Here is a 23972-nt window from a genome sequence, read left to right as displayed (position 1 = left end):
CGCCAAATATTTCATTTTATATTATATATATTTCACGGTATTTTGTTCTGATAAATAAGGGAATGCAGTTTTAGTTTTTAGAACTGAGCTGAGATGCAGTGTTATGTGGCACATTTTATTTACACAAGTTCGTAGACCTTAATGTTTGCTCAACAAATACCTTTTTAATTGTGCTTACACTGTGTCCAGAAACGATTTGAATGAAATATACCTTTGACTTATAATTTGTGTTCTATTTGGGGAATAAATAAAAAACAAAAAGATGTATATAATAATTTATTGATGACACAAGTCTACATTGTTTGGCAACTAAATACAGTAAAACATTCTATGACATTATATACAAATAAAATTACCCATAACCATGAATCACTACCGTTAAAAAATGTACATTTAATGTATAAACTAAGAGGAGGGTGTCATCTAAAAATGATCTAAAATGTTGGAATGAAATAAAATAAGGGCACTTTGAAACATATGATAACACTATACATTAACAGGGGAATAGATTTTTTATATATTTACAAATTAACGCAACAAACAAGAAGTACAATTTTACAAAATTAGTAAATTTTTCTATAGTGCAAACCTAACATCCAAAAAATAGGCCAAATTAAGTTGGTTACCCTATTTCCTTAACATATTACATATATTCAACAATATATTTCCTACTTGACCAAACAACTATTTATATTGATCCAAAAATAATAAAAATACTATTGTCATATATATATATTATAAATTGTATATATTCGTCAAACTATGCTCCACAAGAAATTCGTTTTCGCTAGTAAAAAGTTGAAGTAGGACCCTTATTGACAAATTCGATTATATTATTTGACGTATTTAATCTGTAAGCAACTTTTTACTAAATTAAGTATAAATTGGTTACTCTCATAGCTTACAGTACCTATTAAAAAAGCAACTGTAAGCTATAGGACTAGATTTTCATTGTTGTAAAATTGACAAAGATTTCAAAGTAGGGCATAGTGGGACATTGAGCCGAATTATTTGTTAGGCCTACAATGCTACCCCAAATTCAGAAATCAGACTAAGATGATGTTATAATATAGAAGCTGTAGATATCACATGAGCCACATCATCCAAAAAAGTATAAATCTGAAGGGGTTTTACACAATACTGAGCTAAGTTAAAGGCTATAGGTGTAATGTAAACATTGAGGTAACACCTAGTTATTTTTTTTTTGATGCATTATTCTGAAGCATTTATGGTAATTGTTTTACCCTTGGCATCATCAAAACGATCCATCGTCTTAATGTCCATCATCATTGTCAGACCGAGGGTCAAAATGAACAGCAAAATAAACGTCACGAACAATCCAGACCAGATCGGTGCGGACGTGAATCCAACGCAATCGTACGCGTCGCCGAACTTTTCGTTAGTTGTGTTTCCCAGGAACACCTGAATCTGGAAGTCTTTGATCAGTAAGGATTTGTTTGCGCTTTTGAAATGTTGGTTTGAACAATGATAGGAAAAGCCGGATGGGGCGTATATGTCACTAACTCCCAGAAGGGATTCTCCTCCCAAGTCTCCGCTCACCAGCTCAACGTAACCAGCGTCAGTTTCTTTGAAGGACAAACTGGAAATAATGTTAAATGAAACACCAGATGCAAAGAAACTGAAAATTTGAAAATGCATGGTGTTTATTAAAAACAATACCTTAAGGCGGGCTCTGTCGCAAATGTCAATATAATTGTGTTGCTTTCATTTTTCGCACTCAATTTATCTGATGTGACGTTTCCATACACATAAGCCAGTTTATTTACTACAGAAAAAGTGGCGTTACTTTTATCTTCCTCAGCTTCCAACAAAGATCTACGTTGTCTGTTGTTGCTGTTTTCTGAGGAAACCTAAAATCAATTATTTTATAAGAATGTTTTATGTACAACTATTATGTAAATCAATTTACCCAAGAATTATGACGGGCCGTGTAAAAGGCAACAACATTTTCATACTTTTCAACCAGTTTCTTAAAGATTGACACAATCATTTGGTCTAAAAAGACACAATTTAATTTACACATAAAAAGTAAACAAAAAAACGCAACTTACCGTGACGTTCCAGCATGTTCCACCTGTGTTCATTATCTTTGGCATCATTGAGATCAATGATTAGAACTCCAGACTCAGGAATGTCCAAAGACTCCTTCAAGGAATCAATTGAGACCTCCTCAACTTCACCCTCACTATGTTTCAAAGCTTTAATGGGATTTTGCACTGACGGCAAATATTCTACTTTATAGTCCGTTTTCAGTTCTGATAAATAAGGGAATGCAGTTTCACCCTGTGAGTTCTTCAGTCCAAAGTCTTCAGAACTAAGCTGAAATGCAATGTTATGTGGCACATTTTTTTTTACATGACTTTGTAGAACTTACTGTTTGTTCAGCAAATACGACAGTGTGTACGTTTTTCTTTAATTGTGCTTGCACTGCGTCCAGAAACGAGTCCTGGCTGATTTTGTGAAGGGCAGGAACTTTTTCTATGGATCTGTAAATCATATGACCAAGAAATGTGACATCAAATTGGCGACGTTCAATTGTTAGCGAATGATTTTCGTCAGTGAATTAGGACGTTAATCGATATAACGGACGGCAGTAAACATTTTATGGGTTTTGGTTTTATCCAATTGGAAAAAAACTTTAAACGAAAACAAACTTACTTTAGTGATCCCCAGCTGAAAACGGGCACGAACTCGGTACATTGTGCCACTAATATCGTTGATAGAAGCACTAAAGAACCTTTTAACATCATCATTTTAACAAAACTAAAGGCAACTAGAACGCAGCCACAAAAATTTTAAAGGATCACGTGAAACTGGGAGTTGTAATCATTTGACAATCAGGTGGACTGGGCGACCACAAATCGTAGCCATCTGTTGGATTACGTTTACAATAATTTTGCGCCATCTATCAATTTTTACTAACACTATTATATAACGTATGATGTGGTGGGGAGTTTTTAAAAGCCTGTAAGAATGTATTCTTAATTCTCTTATCACGTCACAGAGGACGCCCAGAACATTGATATGGAATATAAAAATCACCTAACTGAATTTTAATTATTCAGCTTCAAATGTGCTGCGCGTCATTTGAAGTAAATAATTTGAGTTCCTAGATTAAATAGATTTAAAAATATTTCCAGTACGTTTTATTTTGACCAGAAATATTATTTGTAGCTCTAAATTTATTTTACTTTTTGGATACTTAATACATAAAAATTAATATCATTCCATTTATTGTAATATTTTTGTTTCCAAAAAATGTAATTTGTGATTTTAAATACATATTATTCGGTTCATTTTTAAATTACCTATTGTTTAGTGCCGTTATTCAACCAATTATTATTTTATTTGCTCAGGGATTTGGACCAGTTTTTGTTTTTGTAGAAGGCAGTGCCTGACCTCACCTTGCTGGACTTTTAAATTTGGCGTTGCAACATTGATAGTGACATTACTCGGCTGAAGTAGTCCCCACTTTCACCAGGCTTCAATCCAATTGAACGCGTATGGGACTCTATTCATAGATACATTTACACTGTAAACCCCCAGTCTCAAAATTTAGAAAAACTAATCTCTTGGAAAGGAATGGGGAGCTATGGATTTATACGTTCACTAATTTTGAGTATGCCAAAGAGGGTGGAAGCTGTTTGTAGACCAAGGGAGGACCGTCCATGTATTGATTAGAAAAATGTAGTATTTAATATTCTGTATGTGTGTGTTAATTACTTCATTAAGAATAATTCTATTGCTACTTACCAATTTGTTTGGAAAACATTCATCATTAAAAATGATAGTGATGAAAAAATAAACTAGATGTTTGGATATAGACATTTATTGGATATCTACATAAAATGTACATGTTTTATATGATACAATTTTAACATATAATAATAGTTACAAACAACATAAATATTTATATTACATAATTATAAAGATAGTAAATAATTTAAAAATAACATCAAATAAAATAAGATATATGTCATAAATAATACAAATATCATTTTCGGATATATACCATTCAGAAATGAAAAACTCTACCAACCTACATACATCCTAATATCATAACAAGTTTTTAATTAACAAATTTGTTTACACTTTTCGATGAAGTTTGAAAAGAAATAATAGAAATTTCCAAAGAGACATATATAGATCAGGGGTTATACAGTATTTTTTTAAGGAATAGGTATGTTAAGCTGTTCTTCTATATTAATTAGTGCAGTTATATAAGTACGGTGCATGAAACATTTCTTTTAACGTTTAGTAGTTTATTGGATATACGTCAATATCGTTTACATAAAAATACGACGGAGATCTGTTGGGGAAGTGATCATACTGCACTGCGGGCACACCTTTTTGCTCCCCTGCAAAATTATAATAAAATTAATTAATATTAGATTGATGTTTAGTGGAGGATAATAAAAATGAAACAAAACTTACCAGTGTGTGCAACCAGCACTCCTCGCAATGAACGTGCCAACAAACTGTCGATATTACGGGCTTCTTGTAATGCTCCTGTAACAAATTTAAAAATCAGTAAATCAGTCTCGACACCGCCAGCAATAAATCTTACCAAGCAAATTAAACATTTATAATCCTCCGGGTCTGTACTTGTGGCGGTCTCGCCTCCCCCTTCAGCCTCCAACTGTCGAATTCTATTCCTCAGTTCTTCTATTAATTGAATTCTACTACTTGGTTCAGCGTCAGACGTACTGACGTTACTATCGCACTGTTGGCCGTTACTTTCCACCTTCACTTCGACGTCGCCTGTGGAGTTAACAGTAGCTACCTGCGATTGACCGTCCTTCTCTTTGGTCTCTTTAACCACGACGTCTGATTCGGTGTATTGAGAAGGACCGAAGCTGTGTTCCTCCGGATCATCACCGTCGACGATCACGTCGTCGGCTTCGTTATCGATCTCCGTTGTTCTTCCAGTACTGCTCGGAATGGTACCCACCAAAGCTGCAGCCCTTCTCGCCTGCACCTCCGACCAATCTTCCAACTCTGAGTCGCCTTCCACGTCCACTGTTTCATCCTCGTCGTTCATGGCGTTCTGTTGGGTAACGCGTAATGTAGAGCAACTCAAAAACGAAGAAGCCAAAAGACGTACCTTCCTGGTGCATTGTTCCACGTGTAAGTTGATCTCCTCCTGCGTTCTGTGCGGCCTGTCGGTGCAGATGGCACAGTTGTCGTCGTTTTTGCGTTTGCGTATCTTCAACCGCAACCGTCCCTGTCTGTTCGTCTTTATCCTCTGGAAAGTCTCCCATCTGCCGTCCGGTCCATGGTCGCCTGGAAGCGCCTGAGGTCTGCCCGGCTCCGGGCGTCGTTTCCTCGTCGACGCTATTCCGGTACCGTTGAGCTTGTAAAGTCGTTCCAGTTCGTGCATGAAGTGGGTCTCTAGGTCGCCGGGGGAGATTGTCAGGCCGCACACCGGACAACTGGATGGGTCGCGTTTTTTCTTGTTTAACACGATGTCTGAAGCAAAACGGGTGTTAGTTAAGTAGTTGGTTTTGGGAGACCCGTGTATGAATTATTGATCGAAATCGGGGCTTAGTTTTTAGATGAACGGTTTAATCAATTACAGATTAATAAAAATCCAAGGTGGCCAGATGTTGTAATCTTATACCTGTCAGACGTAGGGTTTAATCTAAATGGGAGACATGTGGGTTTTTCGATTGACAGTAAATTAATTACAAAATCATTAGAGCTTGTCCAATATCTGATTAACTTTATTACGAAACAATAATATGATAAAAAGCGATAATCGATAACTAGAACGTTCACAACTAATTGTCATTATCACCCGTTTTTACGACGTATAAATATGTAAGAAGTCGCAACTTTAATGGTGAGGGTCAAACGGCGATTTATTTTCCCATCACGAGCCTAAACTGACTACAAAACAACAAGATATTAACAAAGTTTGACGCTGCCGGACACTGCGAGGTATATAAAGCCATTAATTCCCAATCTGACCCAAAAACTATCATCCCTTGTATCCGGCACTTAAATTTTTCTCGTACAATGTTCAAAATTGATGACTTATTTAAGAATCAAGTCGAATGTATGAAACAGTTTAGGAGAGGGTATATAATTAGTATTATTTGATTTGTGTGGTATATACGATTGTAATCTTTCTGTCGGTTTATTTTACGACATATTTTATTGTTATTTGGGGTAATTCTATAAAAATAAGTAGCGTCATAAATTGTAGGGTGTCTACAGGTATTGTTATTGCGTGTAGGCCCATGTTATAAGAACATAAGCTTTCATAAGGGCACCATACGCCTTCTAAATGATGGCAGTCTCAGTAGGGAGCATTTTATGAAGATATTAATTTTCAAATTGTCGAGTAGTGTTACAGTTATTATACTTACAAAGTAATAACTGGCTGTAAGATTAGGAAAAGGCTGTAAGAAAGTCTAAATTAATTAATTAAATCTGTTATAAACAGTAAGTGGGCTAACAAGTATTTCGGAGCACTCGCTTCAAATTGTCTAAAAGCCTTCACGCCATAATCTGAATTTCCACCCCAGTCCTTAATCCACACTTCAAAGTCTTATTAAAATTATTGTTTATTAGCTTTTTAACGATATTCAAACAAACGGCCAATCAACTTATTCATGATTTATTTTTATTTTTAAATTTGCTTTATATCTCACACTTTTTGTACATCTTTTTGTATTTGCATCGTTATTTATAATTTATTTTTTTTAAAAGTATATCGTTTTTTCTTTGATTTTAAATTGTTTATTATAATTTAATAAAATTGGAATTTATAATAAATAGAATAAACTATTACAGAACTTTTCAGAATAAATTTAATTAAATTGAATCTAGTACTCACACCTTTTGTATTTGCATCGTTATTTCGTTATTTACAATTTATTTTTTTAAAAGTATATCGTTTCTTCTTTGATTTTAAATTGTTTATTAAAATTTAATAAAATTGGAATTTATAATAAATAGAATAAACTATTACAGAACTTTTCAGAATAAATTTAATTAAATTGAATCTAATACCTTTTGTACATCTTTCAGTATTTGCCTTCTTAATTATAATATTTCTTTAAGTAATTTGTTTCACATTTCTTGTCAAATTGTCAATATCTATGTTTATTATTATCTTCTTTAAAATTTATTACTAAAATTTGAATTTATAAAAAACAGGAAAGACTGGTACAGAACTTTTTATACTTTTCAGAATAAATTTAATTAAATTGAAACTACTACTCACACTTTTTGTACATTTTTCAGTATTTGCCTTGTTAATTATAATATTTTTTTAAGTAATTTGTTTCACATTTGTTGCCAAATTGTCAAATTTATGTTTATTATTATCCATTTTAAAATTTATTACTAAAATTTGGATTTATAAAAAACAAAAAAGACTGGTACAGAACTTTTTATAGTTTTCAGAATAAATTTAATTAAATTGAAACTATTACTCACACTTTTTGTACATCTTTCAGTATTTGCCTCCTTAATTATATATTTTTAAGTAATTTGCTTCACATTTGTTGTCAAATTGTCAATATTTATGTTACTATTATCCACTTTAAAATTTATTACTAAAATTTGAATTTATAAAAAACAGGAAAGACTGGTACAGAACTTTTTATACTTTTCAGAATAAATTTAATTAAATTGAAACTACTACTCACACTTTTTGTACATCTTTCAGTATTTGCCTTCTTAATTAAATATTTTTTAAGTAATTTGCTTCACATTTGTTGTCACATTGTCAATATTATTATTATTATCCACTTTAAAATTTATTACTAAGAATTGAATTTATAAAAAACAGGAAAGACTGGTACAGAACTTTTTATACTTTTCAGAATAAATTTAATTAAATCGAAACTTCTACTCACACTTTTTGTACATCTTTCAGTATTTGCCTTCTTAATTATATATTTTTTAAGTAATTTATTTCACATTTGTTGTCAAATTGTCAATATTTATATTTATTATTATCCACTTTAAAATTTATTACTAAAATTTGAATTTATAAAAAGCAAGAAAGACTAGAACAGAACTTTTTATACTTTTCAGAATAAATTTAATTAAATTGAAAATACTATTCAGTTTTTGTACATCTTTCAGTATTCGCCCTCTTAATTATAATATTTTTTTAAGTAATTTGTTTCACATTTGTTGTCAAACTGTCAATATTTATGTTATTATTATCCACTTTAAAATTTATTACTAAAATTTGAATTTATAAAAAACAGGAAAGATTGGTACAGAACTTTTTATACTTTTCAGAATAAATTTAATTAACTTGAAACTACTAGTCACACTTTTTGTACAACTTTCAGTACTTGCCTTCTTAATTACAATATTTTTTAAGTAATTTGTTTCACATTTGTTGTCAAATTGTCAATATTTAAGTTTATTATTATCCACTTTAAAATTTAATACTAAATTTTGAATTTATAAAAAGCTGGAAAGACTGGTACAGAACTTTTTATACTTTTCAGATTAAATCTAATTAAACTGAAACTACTACTAACACTTTTTGTACATCTTTCAGTAGTTGCCTTCTTAATTATAATATTTTTTAAGTAATTTGTTTCAAAAATTTGAATTTATAAAAAGCAGGTACAGAATTTTTTATACATTTTAGAATAAATTTAATTAAACACATTTCTAAAACTTAATAAAATAAAAAGATTTAATATTATACAGGAATAAAAAGATATAATTCTTTTTATTTTTTTTAGATTAGGAAATTTCGTATGATTCATTATAGAAGAAATGGTAAATGTAAAAATGATATAATTAAATGTTGTTAGTTGTAATTAAGATAGCTTTGATAAATTGGAAAAAGCATGTGTCTTTCAGTCGAAATCTGGTGGACATCGTATTGGATTCGAGTATTTGAGTTAGCAGAGAGAGAGATATTGCAATCAGTCAGATAGGAACATCATTCATGGGATTAGCTCCGCTAACCTTGTTAATTGCTTGACTAGACCGTGCCCGTGTGCCCGTTTGTACCCTAAAACGTAAATCAGCAACGGCTAAAAGGGGATAAAATAAGCTTAAGTCATCACATCACTTGAAATTTACACCGGGGCTCCAAATATGCTGGTGTCTTAACACTTTAAAGCAGCACCTACATTTTAGTCGGGCTATTGTTATCCCACACTGTCTTGATTTACAATTTCGCATTCGTTCCCAATCGATTGTTCCTAATCCTCATGTAAGCCCGAACTAGTGTAACTAAGACCCTAATACTTATAATGAATCAGGTTATTCTCAATTATTGCCCAACTTATGCCTAACACATTCCATATAATACCTCACACAAATCCCATAAACGTTTACCATGTTATTTTTGAACCATAATTCTCCTCACCTATTGATTTCTATTTCTTACCCTTTATTTCCTCTCATTTGAGACGTCATCGTAACATTTTCCTTAAGATTAGTGTTAGAAGAAAGGCACAACAGTTTTTGTCCTGTTTAGTTGAAGAATTAAAGAATTTCTTAAAAAATACTCTACTTACAAAAAGCAGCATTAATAAATTATAATTATTGTCGCCAAAAAACCAACACTTCAAAAATAAGATGAAGAAAGTTGTCGCAAACCGAATAAGAAATGAATTGTCACCGAGATGAGCTGGTTTTAAACACCAGAGCCAATTTCTCGGTCCGGTTCTCGTGATTGAGACGTCGACGTCCGCTTTCTACAACGAAAACAAAAGCAAAAACAAAACAAAAAAAAAAAAAAGAAGAACGAGAAGAAGGCCGCAATTTTGTTTTGTGCAAATTGACGAACAAGCAATAAATTCCGCAATTATTTATATCAATACGTCCCGGCAGTGGCATGTCTCGAAAAGAATATAATTGTAAATAAAGTTATTTAAGGTCGTTAATGTTATTTTAATAACGAGTGGAATTTATCAAAACAATCAGCGTGTCCGTGCAGTAAAAACCAGTTAAGATGACAGCTGTCATTCACCTTCCGATGCTCTTGTTTTATGTTATAATAACTTGGCTAGTATTAATTTTATAAAATGCCCTAGCAAAAACTTGTATTTTCACAAGTCGAAGATGTTGCTTTAAAATTTTATTGCTGCTCGGAGCAACTTGACCAATTATGGCAAAGAATGTCAACACCGATACCATTATATTATACAAAAACAGTGGAAAACAGGTGTTTTAATTAACTAAAGTTATTATATTAATTTTGTCAACGTAATTCTAACTTGTATCTAACAGTATGTTAGTGATTATCGATGTACAGTAATTACAACTTGAAATTGCATATAACATATGTATTGAAAACTTGTACTGATAACAAAAATTGTCAGTTTGCTGGAACGAGGGTTTTATTATCGAATTTTTTCAAGTACACATTTGATTTTGGATTAGTTTGATTAAACAGTATGAGTTATTTTAGTTACCTCTGATTTTTCTAGATAAACATTTTTATATTTTGTTTTTCAGTGCCAAACCAACAATGTAAATTATTGTCAAAGCCATAAATTGAACTGACAACAAAAGTAGACAATTTAGAAAAAGTAAAACAAGGGTTTGATTGAACAACAGGAATTACTTAAGATATCTTTGATTTTTTAGATAGACATTCTTATATTTTGTTTTTTAGTGTCAAAACAACAATATAAACTATTGTAAAACCATAAATTGTAGGGACTACAAAATTAGACAATTTAGAAGTAAAACAAGGGTTCTATTATTGGAATTTTTAAATATATTACATATTTGATTTGGATTAGTTTAATTGAACAACAGGAATTATTTAAGTCATCTTTGATTTTTTTAGATGGACATTTTAATATTTTGTTTTTTTAGTGTCAAATCCATAAAGCCATAAATTGAACTGACAATAAAATTAGATAATTTTGAAGAAGTAAAACAAGGATTATATTATTGGAATTTTTAAAAGTACATATTCGATTTTGTATTAGTTTGACTGAAGAACAGGAATTACTTGAGTCATCTCTGATTTTTTTTACATGGACGTTCTTATACTTTGTTTTTCAGTGTTAAATCAACAATGTAAACTATTCTCAAAGCCATAAATTGAACTGACAACAAAATTGGGCAATTTAGGGGGTTGTATAATTGGAATTCTTAAAAGTATATATTTGATTTTGGGTTAGTTTGATTAAACAAAGAATTATCTAAATCACCTTTGATTATTTTAGATAAACTTCAGTTCAATTTATAACTTTGACAATAGACTTTGAGTATATTTGGTTAATTTGCCAGAAATGGACACTTACATTGATTATTTGGCCTCTTGTTAGGTAATAAAGGATCTACTAGGTTTATCAGCTGCCCAGATAGGCCCAAATTGTGGTGATTAACTTATATTTCGTCGAATGTAATAATAAAATCAATTAAAGGCTCATTTACGGTGCATACAAGGAGAGAATTGACAAACACCTAACCTCACTTAATTGTTGAGGAATTGATTTGTCCAACTTTCTAATAAAATTAATTGTATAAAACCTGTTTGAATGGTTGATTAATCGCAGTTTAATGAGTAGGTTATTACCAGACATGTTGCACGACGATTTTTCACGAGATATTACTGCATTTCTTCGTTGGTACAGGTTTTAGCACGACCTTGACGTTGCTCATCTTCAGCGCATCAAATGTCACTTTCAGACTGAGTGAATCTTGTGACGTCATCACTTACAGCATATTCTCCAAAGGCCTTTAAGTGAATTTTTGAACTCTTTTGGATATATACAGTTAAAATGCAAATTTACTCATATAAGTCAAGAACCAAAAAGGTAAAATATTTTTTCTGGCACATAATTTAATAATAATTAATGCTCTTGTTGGGTAATAAAGGACCTACTAGGTTTACCAGCTTCAAGCCACTGCCCAGATGAGCCCAAATTGTCGTGATCAACTTATTTTTCGTCGAATGGAATAATAAGACCAATAAAAGGCTAATTTGCGGTGCATACAAGAAGAGAATTGACAACTATCAAATACCTAACCTAACTTAATTTATGAGGAATCGATTTGTTCAACTTTCTAATGAAATTAATTGTATAAAACCTGTTTTAATGGTTGATTCATCGCACTTTAATGAGTGGGTTATTACCAGACATGTTGCACGACGATTTTTCACGAGATATTACTTTATTTCTTCGTTGGTACAGCTTTTAGCACTATCTTGACGTTGCTCATCTTCAGCGCATCAAACGTCACTTTCAGACTGACTAAATCTTGTGACGTCATCACTTACAGCATATTCTCTAAAGACTTTTAAGTGAATTTTTGAACTCTTTTGGATATATACAGTTAAAATGCAAATTTACTCATATAAGTCATGAACCAAAAAGATAAAATACTTTTTCCGGCACATAATTTAATAATAATTAACGCTCTTGTTGGGTAATAAAGGATCTACTAGGTTTACCAGCTTCAAGCCACTGCCCAGATGGGCCCAAATTGTCGTGATCAACTTATTTTTCGTCGAATGTAATAATAAGACCAATAAAAGGCTCATTTGCGGTGCAGACAAGAAGAGAATTGACAACTATCAAACACCTAACCTCACTTAATTTATGAGGAATCGATTTGTCCAATTTTCTAATGAAATTAATTGTATAAAACCTGTTTTAATGGTTGATTCATCGCACTTTAATGAGTGGGTTATTACCAGACATGTTGCACGACGATTTTTCACGAGATATTACTTCATTTCTTCGTTGGTACAGCTTTTAGCACTATCTTGACGTTGCTCATCTTCAGCGCATCAAACGTCACTTTCAGACTGACTGAATCTTGTGACGTCATCACTTACAACATATTCTCCAAAGGCCTTTAAGTGAATTTTTGAACTCCTTTGGATATATACAGTTAAAATGCAAATTTACTCATATAAGTCATGAACCAAAAAGGTAAAATATTTTTTCTGGCACATAATTTAATAATAATTAATGCTCTTGTTGGGTAATAAAGGATCTACTAGGTTTACCAGCTTCAAGCCACTGCCCAGATGAGCCCAAATTGTCGTGATCAACTTATTTTTCGTCGAATGGAATAATAAGACCAATAAAAGGCTCATTTGCGGTGCATACAAGAAGAGAATTGACAACTATCAAACACCTAACCTCACTTAATTTATGAGGAATCGATTTGTTCAACTTTCTAATGAAATTAATTGTATAAAACCTGTTTTAATGGTTGATTCATCGCAGTTTAATGAGTGGGTTATTACCAGACATGTTGCACGACGATTTTTCACGAGATATTACTTCATTTTTTCGTTGGTACAGTTTTTAGCACTATCTTGACGTTGCTCATCTTCAGCGCAGTCACTTTCAGACTGACCAAATCTTGTGACTTCATCACTTACAGCATATTCACCAAAGGCATTTAAGTTAATTTTTGAACTCTTTTGGACATATACAGTTAAAATGCAAATTTACTCATATAAATCATGAACTAAAAAGGTTAAAATGCTTTTTTCGGCACATAATTTAATAATAATTAACGCTTTCCCGTTGTTATAAATTACCTGTAGCAAAAGCAGGAAAATAGGAACTGGCATAAACTCGATATAAAGCCCGACACATCAAAAACATACAAATTCCAGTTTAAATAAGATGGATTTCAGGGTAGCGAGACACCAGTGTTCACAGGTATGTATTTAGCAACATATGGTGTTAAGCCCTAATCGTGTTATTGATAGACAGTTGTGCTTCTGTATGTACACATTACTTTGTATATTACAGCCACCGTTATCAATATTACAATGTTTTTATCAACTTTTTCAACGCACGCTCATCATTTAACGTTGTTCGAACGTCATGTTAATTACTTCACGCCCTTTCGCATTTTACTAATTGATTTCGATTATGAATATTAGCGAGTGGTAATCACGTAAATGCGTTTTACGGTTTACGCGGCCGAAAAATATTAATTCGCTCTGTGACGGTTCTTCATTGTTAAGTCAAATATTTGTTTAATAGTTTATGGGGCTATAAAAAATTTACAGCCCATTAATTTAGGATGCCATCAATTAAAAATGTCACTTTCGCATTATTTTACATTGTTGGTTTGATACTGAAAGGTAAAAATTTAAGAATGTCCAACTAAAAAAAATCAAAAAGAGCCTACGTGAACTCTTTTATTCGGTCAAACTAATTCAAAATTAAATATGGACTTAAAAAATGCAAGATAAAACCCTAGTTTTAGTTCCACTAAGATGTCGCTCTTTTATTGTCAGTACAATTTGTGATTTTGACAATATTTTACAGTTTGGTTTGGTTTATCATTCAAATAAATACAAAATCAAATATATAATCTTAAATTTTTTTACATCGATATTCTTAAATATTGTCTTTTAGTGTCAAACATTCAATGTATACTATTGTCAAAGTCATAAATTGAACTGACAATACATAACAAGGGTTTTATGTCACTTTTTATTGTCAGTACAATTTGTGATTTTGACAATATTTTACAGTTTGGTTTGGTTTATGAATCAAATAAATGCAAAATCAAGTATATAATTTTAAACTTTTTTTACACTGATATTTTTTTTTTAAATGGACATCCTTAAATTTTGTCTTTTACTGCCAAACCAACAATATAATCTATTGTCAAAGCCATAAATTGAACTGACAACAAAATTAGATAATTTGGAAGAAATAGAACGAGGGTTTTATTATCAAAATTTTTAAGGGAACATATTTGCTTTCGGGATTAGTTTGATTAAACTACAGAAATTATTTCAGTTATCTTTGATTTTTTTTGATGAACATCATTAAATATTGTCTTTTAGTGCCAAACCCACAATATAATCTATTGTCAAAGCCATAGATTGAACTGACAACAAAATTAGATAATTTGGAAGAAATAGAACGAGGGTTTTATTATCAAAATTTTTAAGGGAACATATTTGCTTTCGGGATTAGTTTGATTAAACTACAGAAATTATTTCAGGTAGCTTTGAATTTTGTCTTTTAGTGCCAAACCAACAATGTAAGCTATTGTCAAAGCCATAAATTGAACTGTCAACAAAATTAGATAATTTGGAAGAAATAGAGGGTTTTATTATCAAAATTTTTAAGGGTATATATTTACTTTCTGCATTAGTTTGATTAAACTACAGAAATTATTTCTGTTATCTTTGATTTTTTTTAGATGGATATCCTTAAATTTTGGCTTTTAGTACCAAACCAAGAATATAAGCTATTGTTAAAGCCACAAATTGAACTGACAATAAAATTAGGTAATTTGGAAGAAATAGAACGAGGGTTTATTAACAAAATTTTTAAGGGTATATATTTACTTTCTGGATTAGTTTGATTAAAGTACAAAAATTATTTCAGTTATCTTTGATTTTTTTAGATGGACAAGTTTAAATTTTGTCTTTTAGTGTCAAACCAACAATGTATGTCAAAGCCATAACAAAATTAGGTAATTTTGAGAAATAGAACGAATTTTTTTCTCCTGGCAAGAATTTACTTGTAAACCTTTGGCAAACTTTTGTTGAATGAAAGCTATTTTATAAAATAAACGTTAAATTACTTTTTGACCAATAGTAATTTAAAAATTGTACGTCTTTCTGATCATACCCGTTTTAGGGGATGGGAATTTGTCGTTCTTAAATTTTCGCAATATAGTGAGTTTATGTGTTCATAAAAAGTGGCGTGATTGTAAGTGGCTTTCGGAGACAGTAGGGATAATCCGGGAAAAAAATGACATAGGGATTTATACAGCTAAACAATGTTTGAAAAGAGGGCGAACGCAGGATGGACAGTGGAGATTGGCTGGTTTTAGTGCACACGTGATCGGCATCGCAAATTCGCCCGAACAAGCGTTACTAAATAGACAACGGTACAACAACAATAACAATCCATCATTTGAATTTATAAACTAAAAACGGTGCGGAAAGATGCAATTCCGACCACCCCTGCGTCGCCCCGTGGCACGCGCTAATTACGCACAATAAAATATTGACTCGTGACTTGTGTGTTTGGATATATGACACCGCCGATTTTATTTTGAGGATTAGCCAAAAGTTGCCCGGACATAAAACGAATTAAAATGACGGGGTAACGGAACGATTTTGGGGGCGAGGGAAATATCATTGGTAATGTTTGTCAAGGCGGTTAAGAATGTAAAATTAATTAGGCTAAATGAACCCTTTACGTTAATTTTGAGTAGCAATAAATCTTAGACCTTCATTTGGGGTCCTATATCGAAGTAATCGTGTGGTAGAACATACTACAAACAGCTGTTGCAGAACATTTTCAAACCAACCCCAAGGACTTCCCGCAACTTCCCTAATAATCTGACTTTCTTTGAATAACCATACTCAACACTGAAACTTTCGATCAACTCAAATTAAGATTTTGCTATTTAGTTTATTTTTAATTAAATGTTGCATCATTATTGTCGCGTGTTTCTTTTAATTATCATCTCGGGTTTTAAACTAATATTAATGTGCTTTTAAATGTGGAATTGTATACTATTTAGTTTTACTAGTGAACTTGGATAATATATTTATGATAAAACAATTTTAAAAAATGTTTTTGAAAATTTGAAAATTTTAATTCTGAATTCAATATATTCATTTTTCTATTTTATTAAGTAAAATCTTTATCAATGCTTAAACCATTTCTATAAATACCCAATTTTAACAGGTTTTAATTTAACGAGTATAATAACAAAAGAAATATTACAGGTACTATTTACGTATGTTAAAAAATTGTTTAATATCATCATTATTTCAGAAAGGCTCTATTAATTAACTGTTTTATATCAATTGATGCAAAAAAATTAGGTTAATTTACTAAAAATTATATGTCAATAACAACAGAATTTTTGATACTGGTTTTGTAAATAGTCGTTTCAATATTTTATTCAGACAGGCCTTAATCAGAGCCTTAACTATGTCTATAAATAGACAAATGTAACAAGTTTTTAAAAAAATACGGTTGATAATTTAACAAGAATAATGAATTTATAAGTATAACATCAAAAAAATATTACAGATAATATTTAGGTATGTTAAAAATTGTTTAATATCAGTACTTCATAAAGTAAGTTTCATTATTTCAGAAAGGCTTTATTAATTAACTGTTTTATACCATTTTGATGTAAAAAAATTAGGTTTATATATTAAATATATTAAATATATAATTAAATTATATATAAATTAAATTGCAGAATTTTTAAATCTGGTTTTGTAAATACAGACATTTTATTATTTTATTCATACAGGCCTTAATGAGAGCCTTAACCATATCTATAAATACACAATTTTAACAAGTTTTTAAAAAAATACAGTTGATAATTTAACAAGAATAATTAATTTATAAGTATAATATTAAAAACATATTACAGATAATATTTAGGTATGTTAAAAAATTGTTTAATATCAGTACTTCATAAAGTAACTTTCATTATTTCAGAAAGGCTTTATTAATTAACTGTTTTATACCATTTGATGAAAAAAAATATGTTTATTTATTAAAAATTATATGTCAATTAAATCAGGCAATTTAAATTTCATTATTTTTAGATAGGCCTTAGTAAAGGCCTAAGTCTAAATGGTTTTTAAAAATTGTGTTATTTGTTCTGGTTGTTACCTACAGTTTTTAATTATTAATAATTTGATTTTAAATGTACAATTGCAGAATTTTTAAATCTGGTTTTGTAAATACAGACATTTTATTATTTTATTCATACAGGCCTTAATGAGAGCCTTAACCATATCTATAAATACACAATTTTAACAAGTTTTTAAAAAAATACAGTTGATAATTTAACAAAAATAATTAATTTATAAGTAAAATATTAAAAACATATTACAGATAATATTTAGGTATGTTAAAAAATTGTTTAATATCAGTACTTCATAAAGTAAGTTTCATTATTTCAGAAAGGCTTTATTAATTAACTGTTTTATACAATTTGATGCAAAAAAATAGGTTTATTTATTAAAAATTATATGTCAATTAAATCAAGCAATTTTAATTTCATTATTTTTAGGTAGGCCTTAGTAAAGGCCTAAGTCTAAATAGTTTTTAAAAATTGTGTTATTTGTTCTGGTTGTTGTCTACAGTTGTAAACTATTAGTAATTTGTTTTTAAATGTACAATTGCAGAATTTTTAATAGTGGTTTTGTAAATACAGACATTTTATTATTTTATTCAGACAGGTCTTAATGAGAACCTTAACCATATCTATAAATACACAATTTTATGTATGTTTATGTATGTATGTCTTAAAAAAAGATTTCCAGTTGATAATTTCACGAGAATAATAACTAAACTAAACTAAAAATAAGGCTTACTTACAATTTAAACTATTTCTAATTTGTTTTAAGACTGGTTTTAGAAATATATTCAATTTTTTATTTTATTCAAATGGGTTAAACGTACCTCGTTGATTTAAAATGTGCTCCTATAAAACAGTAGAAGGGAAACATTTTGAATGAAAGGTTGAAAAACAGAAAAATACATCAGCCAGATCTGTTTTATCCGCTGAAATATATTAGCATTTGTCATGTTAATAGTCACAAGGGGCAGATTGGAGGATTTGTCTGAAACATCGATGTAGCCCGCATAACACACCTGCGGGTTCAAGATTTACCCTCCCTGCGTCGATATCTACCCCCAATTAAAATATTCCCGCTATTACTTCACAATTTTTTTTTTTTTAATCCTCTCAGGTTTTTATGTCTTTGAGTAGCAAGAGGTTAAAAAATTTAATTTGACGAAAATCTCCAGATTCGAGGATTCGAGGGTGGAGTTTGGTACACGGACTGAATTTGATATTCTCGATGTAACATCGTTAAAAACGGATCGTCCTGTATAGTATCATGTAAGTAAAATATATTCCCGCGTTAGTAGGTGATGATGGTGAATAACGAGCTTTAAAAATTCAAATGATGGTCTTTGCATGTAAGGGACGGCGAAGTTTTTTTTTGGGGTCCTGCTCCTCCATAACTAGTGTGTGCGAATATGGGAATATGTGAGTGTGGAAGATAGTTATGAGGCATTGAAGGAAATGAGCCGCACTCCATTGCCTTCCGCAAATTTTACGAAACCGACAAAACCGCTCTGTTAAGTCTACGAGTTGGAAACAATATCATACAACTTTATGTTAAGACATTTCTCCATCCTCTACATGGATTTATTTTATAGAGCTGCTCATATACATACATTTAGTTATGAATTTATTTGGGATTCTGTATATTTTATTCATTGTACTGTCACCAAACGTCTATAAAACAATAACAGTCATAACAAACACAACAGAATTTATAAAGAATTGTTTTTATTTAGAACTACTTCAAAATACATCAAATTAAAATTGAACGATGTTACTTTTAATAATTTGATACTTACAGTGGTGGAAAATAGTGTGGAATATTTGTACAATTTTTCCACCACTGTATATCTTTATGCATTAACTGATATAAAAAGTCAATTTCATGAAAAAATGACCAAATTAAGATAATACAAACGTTTTAACTTATGTATTATAAAACTAGCATCATTTTAATTGCTTAAGAAATAAATTATTTGTATTGTAACACAAAAAAGAGAAGGTCCTATTAAGGCCAGACTTAAATAAAGACTCAGTTAAGAGCTAAGTACAAATAAAAAGTGACTAACTTCCAACAAATAATATTTCACAGTTAAAACTGTAAGTTTCGAACGTCAGATGTTTCAGCGGCGATTCGCTGAAACAAATGGTCGGTCCCATGTGCCAAGATAGAAAAAAACCCGGGATCGACAAGCATCCCATTAATGTAAACAATTAATAAAACACCCGAGGTTGGATTTGGGCGGAGGCGGACCGATGTAAGTGTAAGCCGCAAAAACTATTAAGTTTTTTTTGTCGATTTAAATAACGATCTACATGCAGATAAGTGTTGGCTATTATCTAAAGTGTCAACAGCTGTATAACCGCGTATAACCGCACACGTAAAGCGGCAGAAAATCAGGGTTTCGCTATGCTGAACCGGTAATCCGGGGGATCAAGTGCACTGGGACCACAGGGAGTGTGGTTTTCAAAAGGATTTGTAAAACGTAATTGGTTCAGCTGGCACCGACACGTTAGAATCATCAATACCTCATCAGACTCAACTTGCGAATCTGCCGTCTAATATAAACCAAGGACGTGGTATTATTCTTTCCTTTAATGCACCCACAACTTTTGAAACTGTTCAAAAATTGTCGGCGAAATAATATTCACCCTACTGTTTTTTATTTCAGAATTTTAATTTAATGAAATGTAATAATACACATAATAAAGTGTTAACAAATTGAAAATATCAAAATTAAATGATAACATAATCTAATTAAACGTTTAATTTGTCTCCACAATATTATTTTTAAGTTTAATGCATCAACAAACTTTGAAACAATTGAAAAAATGGTCAAGAAAATAATTTTTAGTCATTGTAATATTATAATGTTCTTGTTTGATTTGAAATTTGTTTAATTTAATAAAATATTTTAGTAGGCCCCTGTTAAGGCCTGCTTCAAATCTTGAAATAATAAAATGTTAAGAAACTGGAAATATCAAAATTAAATGATAACATAATCTAATTAAATGTTTAATTTGCCTCCACAATATTATTTTTTAGTTTAATGTATATTATTTTTAAGTTTAATGCATCAACAACCTTTGAAATAATTGAAAAAATGGCCAAAAAAACAATTTTTAGTCATTGTAGTATAACAAATGTTCTTGTTTCATTTGAATTTGTTTAATTTAATAAAATATTTCAGTAGGCCCTTGTTAAGGCCTGCTTAAAATAATAAAATGTTAAGAAATTGGAAATATCAAAATTAAATGATAACATAATTTAATTAAATGTTTAATTTGCCTCCACAATATTATTTTTAAGCTTAATGCATCAACAACTTTTAAAACAATTGAAAAAATGGTCAAGAAAACAATTTTTAGTCATTGTAGTATTATGAATGTTTTTGTTACATTTGAAATTTGTTTAATTTAATAAAATAATTTAGTAGGCCCTTGTTAAGGCCTGCTTGAAATAATAAAATGTTAAGAAATTGGAAATATTAAAATTAAATGATAACATAATCCAATTAAACGTTTAATTTGCCTCCACAATATTATTTTTAAATTTAATGCATCGACAACCTTTAAAATAATTGAAAAAATCGTCAACAAAACCATTTTTGGTCATTGTAGTATTATGAATGTTTTTGTTACATTTGAAATTTGTTTAATTTAATAAAATAATTTAGTAGGTCCTTGTTAAGGCCTGCTTGAAATAATAAAATGTTAAGAAATTGGAAATATTAAAATTAAATGATAACATAATCTAATTAAATGTTTAATTTGCCTCCACAATATTATTTTTAAATTTAATGCATCGACAACCTTTAAAATAATTGAAAAAATCGTCAACAAAACAATTTTAGTCATTGTAGTATTATGAATGTTTTTGTTACATTTGAAATTTGTTTAATTTAATAAAATAATTTAGTAGGCCCTTGTTAAGGCCTGCTTGAAATAATAAAATGTTAAGAAATTGGAAATATTAAAATTAAATGATAACATAATCTAATTAAATGTTTAATTTGCCTCCACAATATTATTTTTAAATTTAATGCATCGACAACCTTTAAAATAATTGAAAAAATCGTCAACAAAACAATTTTTGGTCATTGTAGTATTATGAATGTTTTTGTTACATTTGAAATTTGTTTAATTTAATAAAATAATTTAGTAGGCCCTTGTTAAGGCCTGCTTGAAATAATAAAATGTTAAGAAATTGGAAATATTAAAATTAAATGATAACATAATCTAATTAAATGTTTAATTTGCCTCCACAATATTATTTTTAAGTTTAATGCATCAACAACCTTTAAAATAATTGAAAAAATCGTCAACAAAACAATTTTTGGTCATTGTAGTATTATGAATGTTTTTGTTACATTTGAAATTTGTTTAATTTAATAAAATAATTTAGTAGGCCCTTGTTAAGGCCTGCTTGAAATAATAAAATGTTAAGAAATTGGAAATATCAAAATTAAATGATAACATCATAATCTAATTAAATGTTTAATTAGACTCTAAAATATTATTATTAAGTTTAATAAACCTACAAACTATTCATAAATTGGAGTATCATTAAAATTTCATTCGTAATTTAGTTTAACGTTATGTGAAATTACATATGTCAAAATTAATTTAATAATCATTAAAATGTAATTAAGTCTTTAATTTGTGTCTAAAGTTAGTTTTCAGATAAATTTATATAAATAGATATGACACCATCAGATATACAAATGGAAATTTCAGCCGGAAAAAAAAAACGTCAACAATCAAATTAAAAGTCCGTCACGTAAAAAAGGGAACATCCACGTCACCGATTGAATTACAAAACGTAGACCGGCACGAGGTGGCGAGAGCAACAAGCAGTGCGGTTCAAATCTAAGGAAAATATGTGCGAGGAAACGTTGTGCGAGTTATGACGGGAATGTGAGAGGTTCAAATTTGCGGTGTTAGAGTGCAAAGTGGAGACGGACCGCTCCGTTAGAGGGTAGCGTTTTAAGGGGGCGGCTGTAGAGAGACGCAGACGTCGGGCAGGGGGGTTTTGCGGAATGATAAATGGTCAGTCATACATACAAAACGTTTAGTCCTGAACTCGTTTACAAATCCCGGGAAAGGATTTACTATGCTTTCGGAGGTGCGAACGGGCGTTTGATGTAAAACACCAACTGAAATAACCGACGAAATCCCTAACATACGAACTTGTTTCCTTGTTTCGTTTTTTTTCTTTTTTTTTTTTTTTTGACACAATAGGGGAAACACTTTTTTACATATGCATATTTTTGTTTCGGATACGTCAACCAAATTATAACTTATATTTCTACCCCCTTCGTAATCCTGCCTTTTATATATATACACACACACATATATATGTGTGTGCGTAGGGGTGGAAATGTTGACGCATTATATTCAATAAAAAGACGTTTTAAAATGCCACTGAAATATGACCAAAATCGATTGCACACCCGGTGAAATGAAATTTCAGCCAAGCCGGGCGAAGGAAGGATTTTGTCTTCGGCGTTTGATGTATGAACAAAGATTGTTCTGGTCGGTGGTCAGTTAAGACTCGGGTCCTTATATCACTCAATTAGCCGGAATTTAATTGGCCGGCACAGGCTAATTTAATAATGTAGCCGGATTCCAGTCGAAATGGATTGATCTATAATTGTATTAACAATGCTTGACGAATTACGTTCGTTTCTATTGTCGACTTTTCCTTCGTTTTCCAAGCACCAAGGAAGGGGAAGAAAACAGGAATTTTCATTTGTAATTTATTCATAAAAGGTTGAATAAATTGCCGTATTTGATCTAGTGACTGAGGTAAAGCGTGGTTTTCTCATTCTTTTTGCCTTTTTATTATGCCCCTTTATGGGCTTGTTAAAAGGGTCGAAAAAATATTTGAGTTTGCCAGATCAGTTACTCCTTCAAGCATATGCTAAATAGCCGGATTACGGAATTCTCAATGTTACATTAGCTACCGGAATCATTCTTTCGTTACAAAGACGATATTTTATCCCCCCACTTGAGGGCCCCGATTTAATTAAAATTTCCACCAGTCTAATTAAAGCTTTTTTTATAAATCAGCTATTGATTTTAATGCGTGCTTTATTAATTTCCTCCGCTGGTATACAGCCATAAAATTGGCATTGTTGGTTTTACTGCAGTTTGGTCTGTCAACGTCGTTAATTTGCTGTTACACAGGTGTGTTACTTCGTCTAAAAATATACTCAGCGACACGGAAAATAGAACACCAGTGGTCAGATTTAATTGATTTTTGATTTACAGAGACAAAAATATTCAATATATTTTGAAGGTGTGTAAATTCTCCTGTCTGTGATGTTCCACAGGTGATAAGTCTGGAGATATTGCTGGCCATAGCACCAAATTTACATTTGAATGTAGGACAA

At 30.6% G+C, this 23972-nt stretch overlaps 2 protein-coding genes across 3 annotated transcripts in view; both read right to left on the bottom strand.

Annotated features, from left to right (window-relative positions):
- Positions 1-261: 261 nt before the first annotated feature.
- LOC109596296 (V-type proton ATPase subunit S1) lies at positions 262-2855 on the bottom strand. Its single transcript, XM_020011808.2, has 6 exons — positions 2680-2855; positions 2396-2507; positions 2073-2340; positions 1931-2016; positions 1681-1871; positions 262-1600 (listed from the first exon to the last, which is right to left on the bottom strand). The coding sequence occupies exons 1-6, from the start codon at positions 2772-2774 to the stop codon at positions 1213-1215; spliced, it is 1140 nt and encodes a 379-aa protein (XP_019867367.2). The 5' UTR covers positions 2775-2855; the 3' UTR covers positions 262-1212.
- Positions 2856-3883: 1028 nt separating this feature from the next.
- Positions 3884-23972, bottom strand: part of LOC109596301 (E3 ubiquitin-protein ligase RNF220) — a 103731-nt gene continuing 83642 nt past the window's right edge. For both annotated transcript variants that reach the window (XM_049970766.1, XM_020011816.2), the window contains 4 exons: positions 5126-5490; positions 4589-5068; positions 4456-4530; positions 3884-4379 (listed from right to left, as the gene is read on the bottom strand). In XM_049970766.1, coding sequence (XP_049826723.1) covers positions 4308-4379; positions 4456-4530; positions 4589-5068; positions 5126-5490 — 992 coding nt within the window. In that variant the 3' untranslated portion in view covers positions 3884-4307. The remainder of the gene's footprint in view (positions 4380-4455; positions 4531-4588; positions 5069-5125; positions 5491-23972) is intronic.

The sequence above is a fragment of the Aethina tumida genome, chromosome 1 (genome assembly GCF_024364675.1).
Source record: "Aethina tumida isolate Nest 87 chromosome 1, icAetTumi1.1, whole genome shotgun sequence".
Classification (NCBI taxonomy): domain Eukaryota; kingdom Metazoa; phylum Arthropoda; class Insecta; order Coleoptera; family Nitidulidae; genus Aethina; species Aethina tumida.
Note: the sequence above shows the minus strand (reverse complement) of the source record. Positions and strands in the feature narration are given on the sequence as shown.

Excerpts from the sequence above, each read along its gene's own strand:
- LOC109596296 (XM_020011808.2), bottom strand. The coding sequence starts at position 2,774 with ATGATGATGTTAAAAGGTTCTTTAGTGCTTCTATCAACGATATTAGTG. Across the intron at positions 2,341-2,395 it reads TCGTATTTGCTGAACAAACA|CTTAGTTCTGAAGACTTTGG; the intron begins GTAAGTTCTACA and ends ATTGCATTTCAG. Across the intron at positions 1,872-1,930 it reads CGGCCCGTCATAATTCTTGG|GTTTCCTCAGAAAACAGCAA; the intron begins GTAAATTGATTT and ends AATTGATTTTAG.